This window comes from Paroedura picta, chromosome 2, assembly GCF_049243985.1.
Source record: "Paroedura picta isolate Pp20150507F chromosome 2, Ppicta_v3.0, whole genome shotgun sequence".
NCBI classification, from domain to species: domain Eukaryota; kingdom Metazoa; phylum Chordata; class Lepidosauria; order Squamata; family Gekkonidae; genus Paroedura; species Paroedura picta.
The window spans coordinates 158,357,516-158,384,387 of NC_135370.1; the positions used below are offsets into that span (position 1 = coordinate 158,357,516).

The 26,872-nt window shown below is 41.9% G+C and overlaps 1 protein-coding gene across 5 annotated transcripts in view; it reads right to left on the minus strand.

Annotated features, from left to right (window-relative positions):
• Window positions 1-9,398: 9,398 nt before the first annotated feature.
• EFCAB11 (EF-hand calcium binding domain 11) overlaps window positions 9,399-26,872 on the minus strand; it is a 57,618-nt gene continuing 40,144 nt past the window's right edge. For 3 of the 5 annotated variants that reach the window (XM_077323455.1, XM_077323453.1, XM_077323463.1), the window contains exon 6: window positions 10,857-13,743. In XM_077323455.1, coding sequence (XP_077179570.1) covers window positions 13,685-13,743 — 59 coding nt within the window. In that variant the 3' untranslated portion in view covers window positions 10,857-13,684. The other 2 variants (XM_077323462.1, XM_077323458.1) reach the window with 1 other exon arrangement.

The following is a 26,872-nucleotide window of genomic DNA, read 5'->3' on the forward strand; positions in this document are numbered from 1 at the left end:
GAACCACAGCAAAACTTGGAATATTTTGCTCTGACGTTTCATGTGCAATAAAAGATAAACTGTCATAATGTCAAACTGGAGCTCTATCTGGCCTTCTTTCCTTTATGGACTTCCATTACATCTTTAGGCTTAGAACACAAAGACTTAAAGGATTAATGCAGTTCCTTTCCATAATTTATGTGATGGGAAATTAAATCATCAGGCTTCCCTTCTATTGTTTCTGGGAAATTCCTAAGTTGTGAATGCATCCAGCATGCAGAAAAGAAGAAGAAAAATAAAAAAGGGGGGGGGAGAAAGAGGGCAAGAAAGCAAGGATAACAATGCAGTTGTAAGCAAAGTTATACCCTTTTATGTACATCAAAGAGAAGGGCTACACATTTCCTTAAGACTGCACTGTAATTATCTAAGAGTGCCAAGTCAGGTTATAAATTAACAAGTGGAAAGTGGTCTTTTGACTAGATAACAGGTACACTTGGGGGGTGGGGGTAGGGTTGGAATGCCGTATCCAAAACTGATCTGATGATTTTGAAAGTTTATATATATATATTTTAACACATGTATATCCTGCCTGTCAGCATCTTACTTACAAGGTGGCTTATAGAGAACATACACAGGCCCATCAGGAATTCATCTGGATCTCCTGTTGTTCTGGTTGCTGCTCAGACAGAGGAGCATTGCTATTCTCTCCCTCCCCTTCTCCAGGGTGACCAGCCCCTGACAGGTCCTCAGAAGAGAGGCACTGGGTGGGAGAGCTTTGGTCCCCCTCCCTAGGCAGGTTCTCTGTGCCAACAACAGAACGGGCTCTCCAGAAAGTACTCTGCTTTGCTCCTCTGGAATTTGGACTGCCGTGGGAGTCATTCACAACAGGCCTTTACCATTTTCGACCCAGCGAGCCAACTTTGGCTGTCAGCCATGTATTGTGTATCTAAATGCATTTTTGCTACTCTAGGAATGCAAAAATGGGAGTCAACGGTCAAGCCACAAAACATGTCTATGGGTTTAGTGCGCCGTGAGTTATGCAGACTTTCCCTAAAATATGACAGAAGGTTGTTAGGTTGTGGGTGAGTCTCCTCCTTTTCTCATGCTGGGAAGAACTGCAAATCTATCTTTTGTGTGTCTGTCAGCAGACAGTTATGGTCCCGAATGCTATGCACTTTTAACTCCTGTTTGACTGTGGTGGGAAAGCTTAAACGCGTACTGGACTATTCCATTTTGCTCAATGAAGCTTAAAAGTGCTGCATTTTTACTGGATTGTACCCCAGGAAAATCCCCTGGACAACATCACCCTATGAACTACTGAGAATTCAAGCAAAGGCACACCTGTGTGAATGCTTTTGGCTGGGGTAAGGTGACCACAGAGTTGGCACTCAGGCTGCCATAATACGGGGGGGGGGGGGGGGAGAAGCGTGTCTCATTGACAGGAGTATGATATGCAGAAATCAGCAGATGGAACTTTTTATGGCACCCAGCTAAATGTTATTACTTGCTAATTGCTGCAGGTGAAATTGCTGTGAAAGGGCAGCTACAGGGGCTGGTTCAAAAGCGGTAACCTCAGCAGTACCTTTAAGAGTGGTTCAATCTTCTTCAGTCAGCAGATGCTGAATTTGTCTCCGTGCCATGAAAAACTTCTGATTTCTGCACATTTTAAAGGCACAGGAGCAGAATAGCTGGGTTTTGTTCAGCCAGTTCCACTATCCCAGGCTATGCCTTAGAGAAAGCCGGTGCAGTCCTGGGTGGAGTCTCTGGTTCAGTTGCAGGGAAGTGAATGGTATAGATTAGCGGCCTCTAATCTGAAGAACAGGGTTTGATTCCCCACTCCTCCTCCACATGCAGTCAGCTGAATGACCTTGAGCCATGCTCAGTTCTCTTAGAGCTCTCTCAGCCCCATCTACCTCACAGGATGTCTGTTGTGCAGAGAATAAAGGAAAGGTGTTTGGCAGCCACTTTGGGTATAAAAAACCCACCTCTTGTTCTTCTTCATTCAAGAGGAGCAGCTTCCCCCCACAATGACCCATACAATGCCCAAACAGAGATGTTGAAAAACAGTGTCTGCTCTAGAGTAAGCATGTCAGCTTGTTGTGGGAAGCAGAAGACTCATGAATGAATCTGCTGTAGGGCTGCCAACCAATAGCAGGAGATATCCTGCCATTACAACTGATCCCCAGGCAATGGAAATCAGTTCACTTGGAGAAAATGGCCACTGAGGAAAGGGGCATTATACCCCATCGAAGTCCATTATTTTTGACAATTCTTGGAAAACAGAGGAAGTGCCAGAAGATTGGAGGTGGGCAAATGTGGTCCCCATCTTCAAAAAGGGGAAAAGGAGGATCCGGGTTACTACCGACCCGTTAGCGTGATATCTATAGCTGGCAAAATTTTAGAACAAATCATTAGTCGATCCTTGAGCAGCTAGAGTAGATGGCTGCAATTACTAAGAGTCAGCATGGATTTCTCAAGAACAAGTCATGTCAGACTAACATCTCTTTTTTTGGAGAAAGTTGGGGCACCTTGCTTGATCATGGGAATGCTGTGGACATAGTTTACCTTGATTTCAGTAAGGCTTTTGATAAGGTTCCGCATGATATTCTTATTGGCAAGTTCGTAAAATGTGGTATGGATCCTATTACTGTTAGGTGGATCGAGAACTGGTTGACAGATCGCACCCAAAGGGTGCTTGTTAATGGTTCACCATCCTCTTGGATAGGATCGATTCAAATGAGTAGCCTCTGAAGTAGCACAATAAAATCAGAGTCCAGTGGCCCCTTTAAGACCAACAAAGATTTATTCAAGGCGTGAGCTTTCGAGGGCAAGCACCTTTCGTCAGATAGGAGTGATGAATGGAGTGACTCAGGGATCTGTCCTGGGCCCTGTGTTATTCTTCATATTCATAAACTATTTGGATGAAGGAATAGAGGGGGTGCTTATTAAATTTGCAGATGACACTAAACTGGGAGGGGTAGCAAACACATCTGAGCATACCTCTATCAGGCGGTCAGTGAATGAGAGTATAACAGTTTTCTACTCCCATCGCTGCTTTAATAGCCATGGGTAATGTCTCCTGATCTTGGGAGGAAGCAATCAGGTATTTGGCTGTTCACTGAAATATATCCAAGGAGGAGGAAAACAGCCCTGTGGGAGGGTGGTATACTAATTCTAATTCTATTACTACTACTACTACTACTACTACTACTTCCTAAGTGAGCACTAGGGAACATGCTTTGATTTGTAGATCCAGCCATTATGTTAGCAGTCAGACCCCTTCTCCCATAGAAGGATATTTTTGCAGTTAAAGAGAAACAAACACCCTTCTTTAATGTCACCCCAAAATCATATGTGCAGGGCACTGCTTGGCCTAAAATGAAACAAAATGGTTGCCAGCCAGGTTAAGAGCTTTGGAAGATATTTTGAAAGGTGAGTCAGATTGGCTGGCTGACTGGCTAATGCCTCATAGAGATGCATAATTATAGGGCAATGGGTCTCTCAGGACCAATTGACTCACACCTGGACTAATCTCATCAACATCCCCCCTTGATTCCTCCGCTTACATTTAATCAAGCAACAATTAGTCAATGCTCAATTCTATTCACCCAATCCATTAGCTCTTCTTACCTGGTTCTTATAGAGTCATCAAGCCTCTTCCAAATCATTGTTCATCTCTGGATCCTTTTGATCTAGAAAATCACCACCCATTTTTGCAACTTGCATATCTGGGTAAGCCAACTGAGAAACTGGTAGCTGAGCAGCTCCATTCATTTCTGGAAGAAGCAGCAGCAGCAGCAGCATCCTGGTCAATCCCTTTGCCCCCTTTAAGTGATTTACCCATTGAGCGTTTGTTTTCTCTTTTTAAATTAAGATTTTATTAGATTTTTAATAGATTTATATTAACATTTATTCTTGTTGCCTTTGTTAGCCACCCTGAGCCACCCTGTGGGATAGGCAGCCTATAAATCAAATTTATAAATAAATAAACCCATCAATGCCACGAAGGCATTGTTTTGGGATCACATCACCCCACCCTGAGGGTCTGTTTCCCCCTATATTTGTGGCACTCTGCTCCACAGTAGTGTGCGTGTATTCTTGGCCACACAACCCACTCCTAGGGTTCTCTTCTCTTCGTAAACTGCTGGCCGTTTTGCTGCTGCTTCCTTGACCTCTACAACAGTGGTCCCCAACCTTTTTATCACTGGGGACCGGTCAACGCTTGACAATTTTACTGCGGCCCGGGAGGGGGTAGTCTTTTGCCGAGGGACGTCGCTGTCACTGCCTGAGCCCTTGTTCCACTTGCTTTCCCACCGGCGCCCCTGACTTCCCACCTCCCGCTGGGGGGCGCTGCCAGCAGCAGCTGCGCAGTGCCACACTGAGGAGGAGCCCCAGCCATGGCAGCCACTGGAAAGCACCAAAGGTGAGCCGGCGGCAGAGTGGCAGGGCAGCCCCCAACACAGCAGCCGGGGAGGAGGAGCTGTGGCCCGGTACCAACTGATCCACGGACTGGTACTGGTCCCCGGACCGGGGGTGGGGACCACTGCTCTACAAGATTTTTGTAATTATCACCCTTCCCTCAAACTATTCCCACTCCTCCCTAATTTCCCCTTAGCTAGCTTGAATGTGTTTTCAGTGTGTTTGTAGGTGTGTTTTATCCTTTTATTCTCTTTTTATAAAATTCATTTCTGGTTGAACTTTTGCATGGTTTATTTGTGAGCTCTGTTAAAGGGAAAAAATCCCCATAAACATTGGTGAAGATTCCATTCCCCCCCCCCATTCTGTATCCTTAAAACAAATTCCCCCAACTAATTATGAGACTGCCTATTTGGATAACAGAGAATCCCAGGTGTGGCAGGAACTAGCTCTGGGTACTCACACTTGCATAATTTTCTGCACCCGCTCAGAGGTTCTCTTGACTCTATTGTTGCATCTCATGTTCCCAGGCTAAGTCCTGTACAAAAAAAACATGAGCCATCCAATTCATCTTCAGCCCTGCATTAACTAATGGGGACTTTAGTCTCTGGGGTTTCTTTTTTTAGGGGGGAGATGAGATTTAGCAACTCAGTATTCTCAACAGCCTTCCTGTCCATTGAGAAATATGATAATAACATTCAGTTCCATTTTTTTTTAAACATCGATCGACTGATTCTGTAGCATTCTTTTTTCTAAGCCCAAATCTCCAAAGAATCAATTCAAATTAGCATTATGATTATCCCCAAAGAATCTGCTTCATTATAAAACTGAACTGGAGCATGCACGTTAGTCATCATAATGTTCAGGTTAACTGATCTGAAGGAAAACCTCTTTTAATCAGAAGACAAATAGAGCTCAGGTAGGGTTTTACAAATGACGGCACTATAAATAGCTTGTCCTTGCTGGCGGATTAGTGCTGGGCACAGCATGCTTGGTATAGTTAGGATGAGACCTAAAAGCTGATTGTCCTGTTGCAAAAAGAAAGAACAAGTCACATAGGACAGAAGGACTGACTTTAACGTTGCCAACCTTCAGAATAAATAATTTTGGCTTGATTTATGTAGGTGGAGGGACATATATCTGTGGTGAAAGAATCTGGAATTCAGCAACATTCCCTGTATTTAACAGTGTTAAGGATCAGGTAATTGGTAGACTTGTCTCTAGCCCGCGTGACCTTAGTTCTAGAACAAGGCTTAGAGGCTGCTGTACAAGGTAGCTAGCTCTTTATATTGAAGCTGTTTCAAAACATTCTGTATTCTGGAAATCTTCATCTGTGGACTGTGAAAATCAATCAATGAATCCATCCATCCATCCACCCACCCAAAAAGATTTCTGAGATGGATAACAGAAATAAGTTTGTATATATTTATCCCATGCTTTCTCCAAAGAACTCATGGTGACATATATGGTCCCATCTCCCCATGTCATCACAGCAGCTTCTGAAGGTAGATAAGGCTGAAAGTGTGTGACAGGCTCAAGGTCACCCAGCAAGCTTCCATGGCAGACTGCAAGTCTGGACCATTTTAGCCATTTTGCCACACTGACTCATTAGGTGGAGGGAAACCCTCAAGAACTGGAGGAGGCATGGTAAAGTATATGCTTCAGATGCAGACATTCCCATATTCAAGCCCTGGCATCTTTAGCTAAGGAGATCAGAGGCTGAAGATATTGAAGACAAATCTCCTTTCCTGTGTGAGAAATTGCTGCTTCTTTGGAGAAGCCATGCTGAGTTTGATGGACCAATAGTCTGTCAACTAGCATCTTTTAAAATCTGTGTCTATACTCAACATTAAGCCCAGGTTTCTGGCTTGAACAGGTCTTAAAAGTATGGTCTGAGGTTTCCAATTCCTCCCCATCCCTATTTATTTGTTTGTTTGTTTTTGTACCACTGGAGTTCTAGTGAACTCAAAAGTTTGCACACTATGTAATTCTGGTTGGTGAGTAAAAATAATACATGGCTTGTGGACTTAAAAAAATGTTGCTTCTGAACTGACACAGCTGCAAGCAATGTCGTGCTATCAGTCATATACATGTGAGGAACTCATAGAATCATAGAGTTGGAAGGGGCCATACAGGCCATCTAGTCCAACCCCCTGCTCAACGCAGGATCAGCCCTAAGCATCCCAAAGCATCCAAGAAAAGTGTGTATCCAGCCTTTGCTTGAAGACTGCCAGTGAGGGGGAGCTCACCACCTCCTTAGGCAGCCTATTCCACTGCTGAACTACTCTGTGAAAATTTTTTTCCTGATATCTAGCCTATATCGTTGTACTTGAAGTTTAAACCCATTACTGCGTGTCCTCTCCTCTGCAGCCAACAGAAACAGCATCCTGCCCTCCTCCAAGTGACAACCTTTCAAATACTTAAAGAGGGCTATCATGTCCCCACAAAGACTTAAGGGGTGCCTCTTTCCCCTGTATCCTCTGCTCTACACTATTTACTCCTTGTGGCAGCTTCTATATCTTCCACCCTTTCCTTTCATCCTTCTTTCCTTCCCATGCACCAGTTCACCTTCTTTTACCTGCCCCACTCTTCGGCTATATATATATTATTTATTTACTGTATTTATGTTCTACTTTTCTCCCCGATGGAGTCATGAAACAACTTATATATTTTTTTCTCTATACTTCATTCTATTTTGAAATGACAACTGCTTTCTAGAGGGAATTTTTGTATACCTGAGCTGAATAAAGATCTGGGACAGGAGGTATTTTAAATCTGGAGAATCTGGCTAAAATGGGTGGTGGTGGTAATTTTTTTAAGTTTTAGGGTTGGATTCAAGATGTCACTGAAATAAACTGGTGGAGTGTGACTTCTGTGCTTCCTACTCCTGCTGCAGTTCACAGAGTCTCCACCATATTCTACTCCCTGAGATCAAGGGACCCACAAGAACAGAATGGGGGAACCTTGGGAGGTCTGCAGTAGTGGGGAGGGGATCAGTGAAAACCTTTCTCTGCCTTTGGATCAAACCATTAGTGTTTTATGGAATGAATATTCCACTGCTTCCCTACACTTGCAAAGCCAGGAGTTCCGTGTACCTCTTTCTCTTGGAGCTCTTCTGCATTTTGGGAGGGGTGGTGTTGGTTCTGTCTCCATGCTGCTTCTGTTTATCTCAATTTCCACATGGATATTTCGGCCTTTAGTTTTCTCTTTGCTTTGTTGTTGTGTTCTTTTGAGACCACTTTTACCTGGATCTTTTTCTGGAAATTCATCTTGAGTCACCTTTTCTTTCATGTACAATGTTTCTGGCAGTTTTCTGTTGTAAAAATGCATTTAGTAGGTTCTGTGAATTCCCAGACTTCATTTTTCAAAAAGTAAGCCTTTAGCAGCTTTCCTCACAGAAACATGCCCTTTCCCTTCTATCTCTGTCAGGGAAAGTCTAGAGACTTACTTAAAAGAAAGAAAGAAACTGGGAATTCAGATCTATCCTTACAATAGATCGATATTTTAGTTTGTTTGGAAAACCCCGCAGTCATGATATTGAAATATTGATGTAAGTATACACACACACACACAAAAAGAGGCGGAATGCTAGGATATCCCAAAAGATGCCACCTATGACAATACCCTCCCTTGTAAACCCTGGGTATATGAGCCATACGCAGAAGAAAATAAACTAACTTCACAGCTGTGAAAATGTAGAGGTCAGGCAGATGTGTGGTAGAACTGTCTAGTTTCACTGCTTGTGGATGACTTTCTTGGAAAATCAGGAGCAGGTTATGCTTATGGAAAAGCCAAGTTTTCACATCCTCTAGGTACTGGGTAAGGGAGATTCCATGGAAGCCATCATGGCAGTCACTCCTGTGAACAGATTCTTGGAATCAAGTCAACAACAACAATTTAATTTTGATAACCCACCCTTCCCAGAGGGCTCAGGGCGGGTAATAACTGAAAATATACACGTAATTAATTTACTTGAACAAAATAGTTATTATTTACTTTAAATTAAAATATATTATTAAAAACCACCTTCTTAAAAACCTTACAAGAGGGGGGGGGGCTAATTTCAATTGTGTGGGTTAATGTTTTGTTTTGTGGATGGAGCATTGATGTTTAATGAGCATCGTATGAGCCTTGTGTGAGTTGCTTTTCCTGACCCTCAGTTGTCCATCTGTAAAATGGTGATTTCAGTGATCCCATAGCATGACCACAGAAATCAGTACAGTCCAAAATGTCTATATATGTATAAGTTTAGAACAGGGAAAACAAATCACAAACACAATGAGAAATTAATAGGAGATTGTGCAGGGGGTGGGACTGGGTGGTCTAATGCCTGCTAATACTAAACCCCAAACATGGTGCATAAGGTTTCAGCTTACACAAAAAAATTGTTACCTGTAAGGGTTAATCTCTGCTGTGCAATTTCTACCTACCTTTATGATGGCTTACATTTTTGATGTGGGACACATCTTCTGGCGCGGCCCCTGGGATGTAAATGGGTACGGATGTGATGTCCATAGCCCTGCCCAGGGAGCATGCCAGAAGAGGCTGGGGGAGCTACGGGGAGCCACGAAAGGCGGCCAGCTGGGGCAGCTGTGGGGCACCAAGGGCCATTGTGGGAGGAAGCCGGGCCACCGCCACAATGCCCAGGAAGGCCTAGGTAGTTGTGGGGCATTGTGGTGCCCGGGCAGGGCAGTGTTGGTGTGAGGGGGAAAGAAAGGGGGGATGGATTCAAGAACTCCGGAGCAGGTATGTTTCCCACATACCTGTGAGAACTTTGGTGTCACTTCTTTTATTTATTTTAAAGACAGTCTTGATATTAAAGTTCATAATTCCTTTAAAAGAAATCTCACATGGCTGCTTTCTTTGCAAACAGAGATATTGGTCCTTTTGTACCCCCTTCCCCCACAAAAATGGAAAAGGCAGTGACTCGAATCTCACCATTTGTTTGCTGGGTTTTATTTTAGGCAAGTTAACATGCTGGCACAAATTTAATTGGGCTTATTTTAAAATCCCCCTGATGATGCTTTGGTTTGCCTTGTGGGATTGCAGAGAGAAAACTAGCATCTGGTGTTTGAGGCTGCTGGGGATTTGCACCATATTATGTGTAATAGCTCCACTGTAAATAAACAAAATGAATAATTAAATGAATATTAAGGTGGTCTGAACTGTTTTAAAAACAATCTTTGCTGAGGATCTGATGCTGCATTTTGTATACCAGCAAAGCATTCTGGGTTGGATTTCATGATGGTGTGTTACAATCTATAGAAATGCGCAAAGGATATTTTCAGTAGAATTTTCCTGACCAGTGATAAATATGAACAGTCCGTCTTCTATTGCTTAGTAACTAATGCCTACTTCCTGTTGTAAAAATTGCTTAGTAACTATTGCTTAGTAACTAGTTTCTACTTCCTACTGTAAAAATTCTAACAGGCTATGGAAGATATAAGTGTCAGCAATAATGGTTTATGCAAGGAGCCCAGTCCAGTGGTACCTAAAAAAATACATTTATTTCCACTCAAGTCGATGCTCACTTCATCAGATTTATGGAGGTACCTCGGACGTGCAAATGCTTATGCTGGGATACATTTTGTTATCACTTCAAGGTGCTATTGGATTCCTGATTAATTCTGCTACAACAATCTAACACAGCAAGCCCATTTATCTTAGCACTCTAATATAACTTGTCAACTCTGATTATAATGTATTGATCAAATGAGTAGCTGTGTTGGTCTGAAGTAGCACAATAAAATCAGAGTCCAGTAGCACCTTTAAGATTTATTCAAGGCGTGAGCTTTTGAGTGCAAGCACCCTTCGTCAGACTATGATCTTCTTACATGACAGGGAATATATAGCAAAAATCAGTTCTGTTACATCTGTAGACTGTGTCACAACCAAATACAGTCAATGATAACCCTTTGTCAAAACAGCCAATCAATCCCCTAGAATTCAGTGTACTTTACAAAGAGAAACCAAAATGCTGCTATTAGTGATCAAAGGCTATCATCACCTCCCCATATATTGCTTGTTCCATACAACTGTGAGACATTCAAATCTTTGGGTGAAGTTGCAGTTTTCACCCACTTCTAACCAGCAAAAAAAAAAGGTCTGGTCCCTCCGCACAAGACGGGAGTTCACAGCCATGAACTGATTAAGGCACCATGTTCCGTCCCGCCACCAAAAAAAAAAAATCTTTAGACAAAAATAGTATTAAAAACGCAACTCCTGAATTAAAATCCTGGGTGAAAATAAACATTTTGATCTGGTGCCTACAAATATGTTGCCAGACCAGCCTCAAGAGGAAGAGCAGTCCACAAGCAAGTCTCTGGTTGACATCCACCTTACCTCCGAAGACAAAGAGAGCAGAGCTTGTTAGGCAGATCTTCACCAGCAGGCTAGACCACATAGAAGCAGGTAGTCCTTCAGGTACCCTGGTCATTCTAGGGTTCTTTAAAGGTAAGAGTCAGCATTTTGAATTTTATTTTGCAACAAACAGGCAGCCAGTGAAAACCTTTCACAGTAATTTTCAGTGTTGAAAGTAAAGCTCATGTAATGTGTAGAAAACTAAACCTATTTAGAAGTTGTGGTGAAGTGAAATAACTTGTGAAGGTCTACATCTGACGGCATACTACAAGAAATAGTTTACGCAAGCCACTCAAGTGAGAAATGGGGAAATGCTGGTTCAGCAACTGATGCCATTCAGATCTGGAGGTTACAACTGCCTTCTGGGAATCTGAGCTGCTCTGAAGTACAACATGGCAGTGTCACACCAATTCCTCTTTAACCAGGGAGACATTCTGACAAGTTATGGATCTTTGGCAGCAGCATGCTTCTGATACATTCATTTGGTGTAAAACTTCACATCCTTTTTAAGAGTGAAGTCTTGTGAAGCTTCGCTTGAACTGCCTGTCAAACCAACAACAGAATACGACTAAACAATTCCATTTTTTTGCCCAAGTCTCTCAACCAAGAGAGAACGCTCTTTCTTGCAGCATATATCTATGGGTGTGCCCTTGGAGTAACGTCAGTGACCTCCCATCCTACTTTAAATCAATAATCATGCAGTAGGCACATGCCAGGGAGGTGTGGCCAATGATCAATCTCTTTGTACGTGTTGAACACAAGTCCCTGAGGACTAGAAGGGGTGCATCTTCTATTTCATTCTTTATATAGTTTGAGTGAAATGGAAAAAGTGGGAGAAGGACTAATGAAAATCAGGCAGGGCAGTTTTATGCTTTTTCTTTAGCTAGGAAGAATAGAAAGAGTTGTGCTGCCGCAACTCAGGTAACAACATCCAAAAGCTAGAGCTCTCTGACTCATCTACCCTATAATGATGTTATCCATTCAGTCAAGTCTGACCCTCAGCAATTCTATAAGAAAGTTTTCTCCATTCGTCTCTGTCAGTGACTTCTTTCTACCCTGTTCCTCTAATTCTAAACAAGCTTTGCAAAGGGTTATACCTCGTTGCTATGCCACAGTCTGTGGCAGGAATAAGAACCAAATGAAAACAGAGCAGCATAGTGGATAGTTTTGATTTTAATATGACAACTTCCACTTGTGTTGAATGTGGAAACTTTATGCCTGACCATGGTGAACAGAAGGTATCAAAATGACTTGAAATAAAAGCAGAAAGAAACAGGATCAGATGCAGTGCACTAAAATCCCTCAAGGGATGGGCTTAAATGCTGAGAGATTTAAGTCCATTGTGAAGCTCAGTATGGTAGCCTTGGGTAAATCACAATTTCTCTTCTAACGAGTAGCCCAAGAGGTTTCTGAGAATTACTCACTGTCTTAGATAGTAGTATAAAAATATTACTTTGCTGTCAAATTTTCTTCTAGAATGTCGCTTGTCATATTAATTGTGTCCATTGATGTCCGAGTACCCTTTCTCGACTTAATTTTTAGGAGAAAATGAAAGGGACCCCTCTGCTTGGGGGCATTACAGTCCTTTTTAAAGTGCCCTTGTTTTCCACAGGAGTGGCAAATCATGTTGCTCTTGTCACTTATCTTGAATCATTTGGTCAGTATTTGGTTCAGTTCTGTTATTGCAGTGCTCAAACATATGTCTATATGCCTCTTCAAGCTGGTTATTGCAGTAAGCGATGGTTAGCCTTTTGATTCAATTTCAGACATAGTATTTTCATAACTTTTTGGCAGACTGATTAAAATTAACACAACCAAATCCTGCTCTGAAATCTCTTGGCCAGCACTTCCGAGTTTCTCATTTAAACCAAGCATTTTGTCTAAGTATTCACACAAATTGCCTCTTTCTGGCATTCTAATACTAAATAGTCTCTTTTGTAAATAGAACTGGCTTTTCAAATTGTTTGTGTTGTTGTTGCTGTCAGCCGTTCAGTCATGTCCAATTCTTGGCAATCCCATGGCACAGCTGTTGCCATGATCCCTGTTCCCGCACCGCCTCCCTCAGCCATACCATGTTTTGGCCAGTTTGATCGTGTCTAAACACTGTGCCCTTTGACAGCCTGGTTTCCTTTTCCACTGACCAATCCTAGCATAATTGCTTGCTCCATTGAATTGGATTGAATGATATGGCCAGTGAGCTGGAGTTTCGTGATTTTGCCTACCAGTGATATATCAGAATTGATGTGCTGTAGTATTTCCTTTGCAAATTTAAATGGACTCTGGGGAATGGTAGAGGACAGGAAGGCCTGGAAGATCATTGTCCATGGGGTCGCGATGGGTCGGACACGACTTCGCACATAACAACAACAAGTATTTCCTTGTTTGTGACTTTTGCTGTCCATGGAACTCACAGAAGCATATCCAACAACAGCGTTCAAATTAATCGATTCTTCTCGTCCAATTTTTTAATCGTCCAACTTTCACAGCCATAAGTGGTTATTGGAAATATGATAGCTCTAACTAACCTACCTTTGGTAGTCAGGCTTATCATGTCCTTGCTTTTCCATGTTTGGTTCAAACTCATTGCTGAGCGACCCAGAGCAATTTGATATTTTATTTCCATACTGCAATCAGTACTCACATTAGCATGGAAATAAAAAGTATAGAAATTTATTAATAAAACAGAAATATACATATTGAAGTCTACAAAACAGGTTGATTTGAATGCATAAGAAACAATAATTGTATGGAGTATTATAACAGGAGGTTTCAAAAGAGAGGTTTTTGACAGCTTTGTAGATGAATTAAAAAGTCTTTTGGAAGCTGGGTGGATGTTAGAATATCCTAAGTGTAGAAGTTTTATTGTACTGTTTCCCTCAAAATGCACTTCAGGTAAACCAAAGTGCCGACAAATTATCTTGTCCATAGTTCATTGCTGCTTCAAATTCTTTGAAGCTAATATGGCCATCGGAATCCTGATCAACTTCCCTAGAAAAGAAAAGCATTCTTGTTACTTGAAACTAATAAAATAAGTTATACATGATGTTTTATTTATACTGTTTCAGAGGGTCTGCAATAGAACTAGATTCTAGTCCAGTAACACCTTAGAGGCAACAAGATCTTCAGGTTATAAGCTTTCAAAAATCGAAGTATCTGGGATACTTAGCTTGTACCTCAGGAATCTTGTCTCTAAGTTGCTACTGGACCCCAATCTAGCTGTATGTATATAGATTGTTGGTTTTTACACACAGTGAAGATTGGTTCCTCCTATTTGGAAAAGACAGAAATATCAATGGTTACTGTATATGCTGTTCATTTTACAACAGCTAGAATTAGTTTATGACAATGAGATCGTGCATTTTACCAGCACCGTATAACTAGTTACTGAAACTTTATACAAATTTAATTGTGGATAAACATCTCCAAGCTCTTGCAAAATAGATGGGCGTCAGAAAAGCAGGAAGACTTGGATAGTCTATCGTAGCTTTGATCAATCAAGCTATGTCAGACCCCAATTTAGTATTCACAGCCTTGCTCTTAAAATATGCTGAAACAGAGATTAAAAGACACAACAGCAAAGGACAATGTTTTGACCCCAATGAACAAAAATTACTTGCTCTTTACTGAACTCCTTAATTGTCTGTCCAAGATCATAGCACCAGCACACAATATAAAAGCTGGAAAAAGGACAGCAAAAGTGCAAGTTGGCAAAGGATACCGTGTGAACGCTTGAGTTCTGTTGGCATGTCATGATATTACATGGCAATATTTGGTCTCCTAAATACTCTGAATAAGCAATCATTGCAGGACTCTTATTAGGAATGGAGAACTTTAGTGGTTGCTGGTTTTCCAACAGTTGCACTGGCTCCCAGCTGAATGTCAGATCCGGTTCAAGGTTCTGGTATTACCCTTTAAGGCCATAAACAGCCTGGGCTCAGCATATCTGAGGGATCACCGATCTGAATACGTCACTCAGAGAGCACTTTGATCAGCCAGTGCCAACTGGCTGGAGGGCTCTGGCCCTAGCCCCATTTGCAAAATCAAAAAAGGGAACCAAAACCCAACCTGAACAAAAGTCAGGCATGGGAGACGTGCTTCCTGATCCTGCTCTCTTCTTCCCAGCCACATGACCTCCATCTTGGAGGGGTTGTGTTTCAGGCGACTCTATCTGAGCCATCCAGCCACTGCTTCCAAACAGCTGGCAAATGTATCTGGGGGGGGGGGGGAGTCTGGCCGTCCGGCCGTCCATTAGGAACTAGAGCTGGGTGTCATCCGCATATTGGTGGCATCCCAGCCCATAGCCCCAAACCAGCTGGGCTAGAGGGCGCATATAGATATTAAAAAGCGTGGGGAAAAGTATTGCCCCTGCGGAATCCCACAAGGGAGCTCGCACAAGGCCAATAACTCATCCCCCACCGCAACCCTCTGTGACCGGTTCCGGAGGAAGGAGACCAACCACTGCAGTGCAGTCCCCCTAATTCCAGTTCCAGCGAGGTGGTGAACCAATATCTCGTGGTCGACTACATCGAATGCAGCCGACAGATCTAGCAGCATGAGTATATCTGATCTCCCCTTCCTTCCTCACCACTCTATGGAGCCAGTGCTATTAAACTGTTTTATATTGTTCGATGTTTTAATGGTGCTTTTACTGAATATTTACTGAATATTTATGCATTCTGATTTTATACCAATGTGTTGTGCATTGTCCAAAGATGACTTCATCGAGGGGGGGAGTGGTCATGGAAAAATAAATAAAAAATAAGTAAATATGCAGGAATTGGAAAAAACGGCCTGTGTTTTCCTGACTGGTTTTCAATTCGTGCATCATGAGTGACCATAAAAGAGATATTATTCTGTAGTTCCTAAAGGTTCTGTTAAACATACACACATACAACAAAATCACTTCTTTCTGAGTAGTCCCCCAGGAAGGGGCCCATTCCATTTCACTGAAAAGAGTATTTTAAATTATCAAATTTTCTAGCTACATTCCCCAAGGCAACAGCAAACGGGATGTTTATACTTGGTTGGAATAAAATTATTCTAATGAAGAGTCCAGACATTTTCTCTTAAAATATTTCAATGAAAAAAAAAAGAAAAGAAAAAGAAGAAAAAGAACATAGCTGGGGGTAGGGCTTGAAATATATCAGCTTGGTAATATGTAATTAACCCTTACTGTACAGCTTGATCAAGCTTTTTACATTTTGCCACAAAACATGCCAGCTTTTAGTTGCACAGCACAATGGTGAAATGATCAAGCTATGATCTGGGAGATTTCTGCTTCAAATCTCACTTCTACCACCAACTCACTGTGGTCTTAGACAAGGCTTCTTTGAAACCCTGTTTCAGCCACCCCCTTGAGCTGAAGTATGGGGATAATATTGGTCCACCTCAAGGTTTGTAAGGATTACAACATGGTTACGGCTAAGATCCTAAGTAGCACGAGTAGAGGTCTGCAACAGGAATGGGACTTTCCTGTCTCTCCTTTGCCGCTGCAGCCATGGCATTCACCAAAACACCCGGAAGACGTTCCTGACAGTTAGAGGGGTTTCTCAATGGAACAGGCTTCCTCGGAAGGTGGTGGGTTTTCCATCTTTGGAGATTTTTAAACAGAGGCTAGATAGCCATTTGACAGAGAGACTGATTCTGTGAAGGTTCAAGGGGGTGGCAGGTTAAAGTGGATGAGCGATAGGGTTGTGAGTGTCCTGCATAGTGCAGGGGGTTGGACTAGATGACCATGAGGTCCCTTCCAATTCTATGATTCTATGAAAACAGTTTGTATGGTAACCCTAGGAACAATGGGAGGTGGAAACTAGCAAAGGATGACCTCCCACCACCAGAAAAGGTCTGGGGTCCTAGCCAGAGTACATGAAGTGCTCTGAACTTTGAGGTCTTCACTGAACAGCCATTTTTAACATTCTGGAACTGCTCTTTAGAGGTTACAAACCCACTGAATGGATGTCTATTTTCTCACTGTTCCGAACAGTCATAGCATAGATCTTGCCGTTTTCTAGCCATACCGAAATTTTTCACTCTAAAACCTGACAGGAATTTATATGGAATTTTAACAATGCACTGACAAACATGATTTAAGAGAACAGTAATAATAAGCCCCTTTAAAATTCCTGACAGTGTCGATGAATAACTATTGCTTAGTAATGTCCCTTAAATTATCCGGTGTGGCAATTCGGGGGGGGGGGGGAGATAAACTAGTTACAACTTGGAAAATCCATGGTTTTCTGCATTTTTTAAAAAAATTCAAAGCAGCAATGGTGGTGTTTGTTTTGGCTTGAGGCTTCTGGGGGGAGAATGCTTCTGGGAGAATCCTGCTCCCTCACTGGTTTCTGGACCCCAACAGCTCCCACAGCTGCTATTTTCTTGCAAATATACAGATATCAGGAAGGGTGTGTGTGTGGGGGGGGTGTATAAAAAGGAAGTGGCCAGCCCCTACTTCAACCTTGTCTTCACCAGCTGCAGGAGAGTCCAATCAAGTATTGCTCAGTTTAGGCTACAGAAATTGTACACCAGGTATGTATGTCTGAGAGAAACTAAACCAAAAAAATAAAAATAAAAATAAAAATAAAAATAAAAATAAAAATAAAAATAAAAATAAAAATAAAAATAAAAATAAAAATAAAAATAAAAATAAAAATAAAAATAAAAATAAAAATAAAAATAAAAATAAAAATAAAAATAAAAATAAAAAGTTTTATTCTTGGTTTTATTCTTGTAGGTATAGATCTGACCAACTTCAGTGGAATGTAGAATACAAAACATATTTCAGTTGCATTAACAACGGAGGCAGAACACAAATGTAGAACAAAATTTGAGTCCAGTGGCTCCTTTAAGATCAACAGTGTTTTGTTCAAGGTGCATGCAGAATTCTCCAGATACAGACACAGAACATAGATGTGTAACTGAAAACCTAATCTAATTTATTTGTTTGCTACATTTGTACGATGCCTTGCATCCCAATGGCAACTTAAGAAGGTTGTATCACTCTCGTCTCCTCTATTTTATCCCCACAACAATCCTGAGAGGCAGGTTGGGCTGTGTGACTGGGCCAGGGTCGCCCCTGGCAAGCTTCCATGACAGAGAAGGTATCTGTACCCAGATCTTCCAAATTCTAGTCCAACCCCCTAACCACTACAGCAAGCTGCCTCTGGTTGAAAACTTCAATGGTTTTTAAGGCAAGACTATTTTTTCACATATTTGGATGAAATGTTTGGTTTTGATATATAAATGATTAACTTTCCATAGCCAAAAAAGAGAGAGAGTCTAGAATATATTTTGAAGCATTCAGCACCTCAGGCCTATCTTTTCCTGGAACTGTAAGAGTAATTAGTATCACAACTTAACTCACTGCATAATATCGCCCTCTTATTAAATCAGATAATTAAAGCCTCCTGAAACTAAAGTCCCCCCCCCCATTCTGCATTAAGGAGGCTCTCCATTTGGAATATGTTAAACCTAATGTATTGTGTCAGTAGATACCCCAGAAAGATGATGTCTTTCAAGTTGGTTTTTATACCTCCCTTTCCTCTACTCTAAGGAGTCTTGAAGCAGCTTACAATTGCCTTCCCTTCCTCTCCCCACAACAGGCCCATTGCAAAGTAGGTGGGGCTGAGAGAATTCTATGACGGGTTCAAGGTCATCGTTGAGGAGGAGTGGGGAATCAAACCTGGTTCTCCAAATTAGAGTCTAATGCCCTTAACCTCTATACCAGTGGTCTGCAACCTTTTTAAGGCTGCGGACTGGTGGCGGCAGGGAGGGCGATGACAAAGGAAAACGAAATATAAATAAAAAAATATAACACATCTAGATTATACAACACCAATCCAATTTTATACAACATATATAATTGTGTTGTAGCTATAGTACATTAGCTATAGTACATTATCGTATACAAAATAAAGGAAAGGATATAGATCAGAATCAGCCTTAACAAGTCAAAGGCAACTTCTATTTCCAACCACTGCCTCAAATGAACTGGTTTTAATGTATTTTAAATTTTTAGATTTGTACGGGTTTTTAATCCTACTGATGTGAGTTGTCCCAAGATCGTCTGGAGAAGGGCGGCACACAAATCAAAATCAAAACCAATCAATCAATAGATACTTGAGGCTACAGGGGAAATTAAGCAGGAATACGTATCACCAAGTTAAACTGGCTTATGAACCTCTCAGGGGCCTCAAGTTGGCTAGCTACTATTCTGTTCCCAGTTTTATATAAGGAAAATTTTTGCTCCTGAAATGCAACTTGATTTTCAGAATCTTCATACTAGGTTTGATATTGTTGTGAATCTATATTGTAACTATTTAGGCATTGCAACCCAGAATGTTAGTGACGGAAGGGAATTTTTAAAGGTCACCTAATCTATTTCCTCTGCCCTTTCCTAATCAATAGGGGAGGCTGACAAATGTGCAGTCCTTTTTTCTCTTTTGCACAGTGGGGGTATATTTCTCCCACAACAGACTGATTATCCCTTTTGGACCATCTGGGGAGAATGAACTGCTCCTGCAAGGAACAGAAGAGTGTCATAGGCTTAATTACAGATACTCAACGACTAGCTTGACATCCTTTGGGATTGCTAATGCTTTTCACGTGCCTATGTGGTCTTACTCAGGTGAATGTATCTCCTGGGAAACTGAGAACGTTCCTCCAATGTGTTTTCACCCTGACAGCTATTCCAAGCCCCAGGCTCCCATTTATTAAGGTATACCTGAAAGCTGAATTTGCAATACAACTCTGGATCAATTGTGGCCCACAGCTGAAGGGCCTTATACATTTTTCACCTCCCAACACCAAATCTAATTGTACAAAGGCTTGAAATCCTCAAAAGTTTACTGCTTGAAGCTCCCGTGGTGCCTCCATGCATTGTGTGTCATGCTTTCTAGTTGTCTGGAAGTTTTATATCTGAACTATGCATGGCTTTCTGCTAGCAATATTTTACTCACAGATCTTTTTTACTCACAGTGCATTCACCTTCTTTACCACTTCATCACACTGTCTACTCATGTTTAGAAGAAGAAGAAGAGTTGGTTCTTATATGCCGCTTTTCCCTACCCGAAGGAGTCTCAAAGTGGCTTACAGTCGCCTTCCCTTTCCTCTCCCCACAACAGACACCCTGTGAGGTGGGTGAGGCTGAGAGAGCCCTGATATCACTGCTCAGTCAGAACAGCTTTATCAGTGCCGTGAAGAGCCCAAGGTCACCCAGCTGGCTGCATGTGGGGGAGTGCAGAATCGAACCTGGCATGCAAGATTAGAAGTCCGCACTCCTAACCACTGCACCAAACTGGCTCTCTGTAAGCTTTAGCTTACAGTCTGCAAGTACCCCAAGGACTTGTTCACAGTAGTGTATCTCATATCCAGTATGCACTTCCCACTGTAGCCTCAAATGTTTCCTAATACTATTCCCCAGAAGCAGCATTTGGGGGGCCATTTGGGGCTGCACCAGGAAGGGGACAATCATGCTGTGTAGGCAGAAATTACTTCCATTTGAAGGAATGCTGCGGTGGATCCAAGCCTCTCTCTGTCTAACCCATACACTTCAAGCATTAAGTCTATATGTGTATGTTTCTTCAATATCCATTACAATAAGACCACAATGAAAGACTGTTCACATTATAAACTGCTAATATCCCCCTCCCGGCCTCGATTTGTTGGACAAGCCTGGAAAATAATAATAAAGGGAACTTCAAATCATGAGTAATGCCCAGCAAACTCTGGAAGACGTTAATAATGACAATGGCAGGTGGGATTGGATTAGGCGTGATATGCAGAGGGTTAGTAGGCGTGGAGTAATCAGCACTGGTAATGAGAAAGGGAACCTAGGTTTTGATTCAGTCCAGCTGGAAATTCTGTTACTCTTTAAGGTGCTACTGGACTCATAGAATCATAGAGTTGGAAGGGACCTCCAGGGTCATCTAGTCCAACCCCCTGCACAATGCAGGAACTCACAACTACTCTTGCTCTTTTCTATTGCTGGAGACAGACTAACTCAGATACCCATCTTGATACATTCCAAACAGTTAGATTTGAGTCCACTACTGTTGACCAGCACCCCCTTTGTTCTTGTTTGTATTTTGTGTCAGTCTGTTAGTCCTCATTGTGGATTGATGTACTATCAAAGTTCTATGTGTACACTTTTTACATTTATTATAATGTATGAATTGGCTCTAAATTTAGGTTGCAGTGGAACTTGATTCTATCTTCCCTTGTTTTCACCTGTTCTTTCTTTAAATTTTCAGCTTTTTGCTTTCTTTAAATCAGTCTTTCTCAACCTTTTGACTATTGAGAAACCCCTGAAACATGCTTCAGGCTTCGACAAACCTCAGAAGTGGCATGATCATGCAGAATATGGTTGGGAAGCACAGCTGTGTACATGCCCACCCGGGGCCCCTCCCCTTCCCAACCCCTCCAGGCCCATCATTGATCTTTGGGGGGGGGGTCAACAGGACCATAGATGGTCATGATAAATATTTAACAAATTTTAAAAATATATTAAAAATTAATTAACTCTGACCTATTTGGGAAACCCTTCTAAGGCCATTAAGAAACCCCATTTTCACGAAACCCCGATTGAGAAAGCCTGCTTTAAATGCATAGTTTCAGCGTTATTATAACAGACAAAAAACACAACAGCTTGATTCATGCTCGACTTTTGAATCCTTCATATGTCCTCAGCACAATATATTACTTTTGGTATTTAATCCCATCATTTTAAACTAGTTTGTGATTTAATCCTATCATCTGAAAACCGGAGAGCACTCCAGACTGTTTTGAGACATAAATACCTACGGATCTTGATGATATTATGACAACTGCAACTCTTCCTTAAGGGCTCCATCATTCAAATTGGGGTTTTGTTTTTTTTACTGCCAGTAATCCTATCGTATCTGTGCTATTCTAGTCAACAAATCATCGTTGCAATCCTTCTATGTTTATTAAGTATCTAGCGAGTTTTTCCCTTCATGTTTGCATCTCTGAAGGAGTGAAATTAATACCCATATTGCTCGCTAGATTGTAGAACCCTGCAGGGAGCTCATCAACAAAGGGGCTGTCACTAGAATCAGAAAGGGCTGGCTGCTTTATCAGAGGAGAAGGCAACGGACTGGAGATGCTCTCAACCTTGAACCTTCTATGGGTGGGTCATTTCATCCCCAGTGGGGAGTCCTTGCTCTCTCATCTTTATGCTTTCCTTGTTCAGTCAATCGGTATATCACTTCTGGCTCCAGTGCACTAACTGTGGATTTTCCTTTTAAAACTTGCATTCCCCGCCCCCAATCCTTCTCTTTCCAAGACCTAACAACGGCTTAATTTTATTAAGTCTAATCTTCAATTTGGCAGATACAGTTTTCCCCACTAAGTGCTGAAGAGCTTTACGGAAAACTCCATAACCCTGAACAGTGTCTGAGAGGTTCTTGACCTTGCAGTTCAAAGTAACTTTTACAATAATGGCTGTCTTTTGTCAGCTTGGAGTGGTTAGTCAGCTGTGCCTTTTCCTGGGCAGAAAAGATCTGGTGGCTGTAATGCATGCACTGGTGATAGCTAGGTTAGATTACTGTCATGAAGTCTAGATTGGGCTGCCCTTGAAAAGTGTTCAGAAACTTCAATTGGTGAAAAATGCCACCACAGAAGTTGACTGGAGTGGGTCATAAAGACCATATCACTCAAGTCCTGGCCCATCTCTGCTGGCTCCCAGTCTATTTCCATGCACAATTCAAGGTGCTGGTGTTGACCTTTAAAGCCCTATATGGTCTGGAGCCAGCATAATGGAAGGACCACCTGCTCACTCACAAACCTACCCTTCTGAGGCCTCACTTGGACTGCTCCTGCCTTCTGAGATTAGGCAGGTAGCAACCTGGCAGTGAAGCTTTCTTGGATGCGGCACCAAAACTCAAAACACTAAAAATACAAGTGCCAGTGCTTATATTTCAGCATCAACATTTCTTAGAAGCTCCTGGCAATATTTTTGCAACTCTGTTCGGAATAAGATACCACCTATACATGATTTCTACAATGTTTTCCTTGTACCTATGTTGACTGATACTTTCAAAATATCCAAAGATCTTCAGAAATAACCATGTACAGGAATCTTTCTCATGACCCAGTGTTCTTTTCTGCGTTAACACACCGTGTGGGAAGGGAGATAATGCATATAACAACAGCACATGGTAAGAAGGTCTACTGTTTTCTTTGATTTGTCTTTGAAGCAAAGGGATGTTCTGTAGTTCTGTTGACTTTGTGCTCTACCAAGCACCCATGCTTGCCATGAGATGGATGCAAACAGATGCTGTTCAGACTCAACTCTCACTTGCAGAGAAGGAATAAGGCATCAGAAACATTATTATTATTATTATTACTATTATTACTATTAAGATTTATTTCATGCCACTCCTGGGAATCGGGTCGTGGCGGGGTACAAGTTGCCAATAAGGGCACTCGGATACACAGTAATGTTTTTCCAGATGGATTTTTGTTTGCAGTGTATGATTTTCTCACCTACTTCCTTTTACTGCAGCTGAATTCCTCAAAAATGTTGTTTCCCCCAGAAGAAGCATTTCAAAAGGAGGACAGAGGGCTTCTTCTTTACCTGCCTCTAATAAGGCCCACAAGACTCTTTGGAAGATGTTATCTGCTGGGAACTGATGAGGTATATGTGCACTTATTCTTATATACTTTTGGATCATTTAACTCCATATCTCTTTGAACAGACAGAAGGGTGAACATGGGGGATGGTTAAATATATCTAAGAGCTTCCAGATAGGGTTTGACCCACTTGGGTATTCACAAAACTGTACTTGGTCCTTACCCCCCTGAATTACCAACTGGGGGAAGCCCGAAACCCTACAACCTTCTCTGCAACACAATTTCCTAGACTTCCTAACTTCTGTACAATGCTCCATTCTGATCTGATGAAGAGCTGCAGGAAGCTCTTAAGACCCAACCATACTGCAAATAATGATTTTTTAAAATTTACATTCAACTTGTAGATTTCCCCCCTTCTAGACTTAATAGGCCATACTGATTTATAATCAGGACACTGTAATTTCCAGGTTGCATTACTGCAATGCATTTTATGTATGGCTGTCTCCAAATAGGTGCAAGGGGCCTATTTGGTGCAAGAGGCCTTTGGATTGGGGTGGGATGACATTCACATATTCAGCCAACTTTGAAATAACTCCAGTGACTTTAAAATTGCTTCCAGATATAATTCAAAATGTGGGCTCCTATCTATTAGACCCTTCCTCTTCTGATGTGGTCTTAACTGTTCTATTGTGTTAAATGACCATCTATACACTGTTCTAAAAGTATAGAAAGCCAGACTAGATGTTTTACATAAATATGGCTTTGACCAATGGGAAAATGATACATATAAAAATAATATAACTGACAAATATAGTGTTATATGACAAAGAGAATCTCGAAAGCCAGCATTTTACTGGGGCTCATTTTGGCTCCTTGGCTGTCGATATTGTACTACGCATATTAAAGACTTCATTCTGGTATCACCATCATCATCATCAGCTCGTTTTTTGCTTCTTCTTGAAATGCAAAATACTTCAGGTAACGCATTTTGCATTAGGGTCAAAAGGTGCATTACTCTCTCCCCCAACGGCTCTCTTGTACTAGCTGGCTTTGCTCAAGGCCTTTGGCTGATCTGCTTTGACACCACACAGGCCAACATCACTCCTGAAAATGGAGGGTGCAGGATTTTCTGTGGTAGTGCTGGAAGCTGTTTGCCACTGGCTCAGTTGTTCTGATGCAAGAGAGTGCCTTGCAAACCTAGGGCCAGACTGCCAGGTGCTTGAAAACTTTGATTTGGAACAGAAAAGTTTAGGAGCTAATTTGGGTTAAATTAAACTACTTCGGAGCATATTTAAATGATGAGATTTCAAATCTCATTATTTGTAGCTGTAAGCAAAGTTTTCAGCTGACCTGGAGACTTTAGCCAGACGACAAATAACACTTCCTATATCGAAAAGAACAAAGAACTGACATTTTGCTTCTGAGTTACACCAGGTGAAAGCATTTTAAAGAGTGCAATTTTACTATATCCAGGGGTAGTCAACCTGTGGTCCTCCAGATGTCCATGGACTACAATTCCCATGAGCCCCTGCCAGCGTTTGCTGGCAGGGGCTCATGGGGATTGTAGTCCATGGACATCTGGAGGACCACAGGTTGACTACCCCTATATGATTGCAGGGTTTTTTTTGTCCCTGAGCAATTATTTCAATCCAAGCACAGGGAAGGGAATCCGTAAGTGATGTCCTCCCATGATACCAATGTGGCTTCAGTTCCTGCCACTGGACACTGTCTGGAGTCCACTTTGCATCACACAGAGCACAGCTCACAGGCTACGATCTGAAGAAATATGCCCATTAGCCCATTCCAAGGCAATTCAGTTCATGTCCACATACAAATCGAGTGCAATACATTTATTTATTTATTAGCAATAGTGTAAATATATATATTTTTAAAGCTTGAAAATTTCGCCTGCAGCACATCAGTTCCTATTAGACATATTGGTGCTTAAAGGGTACTTCAACCCTTGGAAGACAACTACAAATAAAGCTAGTGTAAAGAGGAGGAGACAAGTCCTCCTTAAATACTGCCAGCAGAGATTAAGTAATCTCTGTTTCAAATACATAATCGCTGTAGCAGAGCTACTGAGTGCCATCTTAAGCTTGATGATGAGACAACCTATATGGGACCAGAAATGGTCATTGTTTAATCCTCTACTTTTCACTCTACTCAGCAGTCACCGGACATGTGATGATCCAGCTACAATATATGCCTAGGGATGAGGGAAAGTGTGCTTCCCAGCTCTATGGTCTTTCGAAAGAACAGGCAATGAATAAGGCCAGTTTAATAGATGCCCCTGTAGGTAAGAAGAGAGAAATAGTGGGGATCAAGTCTGGAGCCCATGACTGAATAACTGCAATATGTTTTTGAACTCAAACGCTGCCTTACAGGTTCCAAGATTATCCAGACTAACATCTTTCTCTTGTTAGCAAAGGGAAACTTTCACAACTTAACTTGAACATAAAAGCCCCCCAATTCAATGACTTGAAATTGGTATCAAAATATGTTAAATATTTCTCTATCCAAACTCATCTTTGGATGCTGTGGAGGTCCCAAACCAATGCCTGACTGCTGTGAGCAAACTAGGCCTCAACCCAGACAAAGCAGAAGTTGATGCTGGTTAGGGAGAAGAGCTGGTTTTCTGTACGCTTCTTTTTACCAGCTGAAGAAGTCTTAAAGCGGCTTGCAATCACCAGCCCTTCCGCTCCTGAAAACAGACACCTTGTAAGAGCCATCCTGGTGTAGTGGTTAAGAGTAACAGCTTCTGATCTGGCGAGCTGGGTTTGATTTCCTGCTCCTCCTCGTGCAGTCAGCTGGGTGACCTTGGGCTCATCACAGTCCTGATAGTCCTATTCTTACAGAGCAGTCCTGTGAGAGCTCTTTTAGCCCTACCAACCTCACAGGGTGTCTGCTGGGGGGAGAGTAAAGAAATTGTATCCTGCTTCCCTGATTCCTCAGGGTAGCGAAAAGCGGGGTATAAAAAAATAACTCTTTTTCTTCTAAGGTAGGTGAGGCTGAGAGAGCTCTGAGAACTGTGACTGGTCCAAGGTTATCCAGCTGACTGCATGTAGAGGAGGAGTGGGGAATCAAACCCATTTCTCCAAATTAGAGGCCTCTGTTCTTAACCACTATACCCAGCAGGCTGGTGGAGATCTTGATGGTCCCCTATCTTGACATGACCAATCTGGCCACCTGGATCAATGCCACAGTGACATCAAGCCTGTAATGCACTTTGGGTAGGTACCTAAGAAGTTGATGCAGAACATCACAGCTGTGTTATTATCAGGAGCTAGGCAGACCATCCACATTACTGCTATTCTGCCATTACTCCATACATAGGCATTCTCTGCCATGGATCCCAACCTTATGGAGAGGCCTGTCTGATGATTTCAGAAAACTTCCTGATATTCTACAAATAATGCAAAACGGCATTATTCAGGAGGGCTTTTTTGCATGGGCAGATAGGCCTTTACTGTTAGAAAATAGATAATTATTACGGTCCAACACCAGCAAATAAGGATGGACTCCAGAA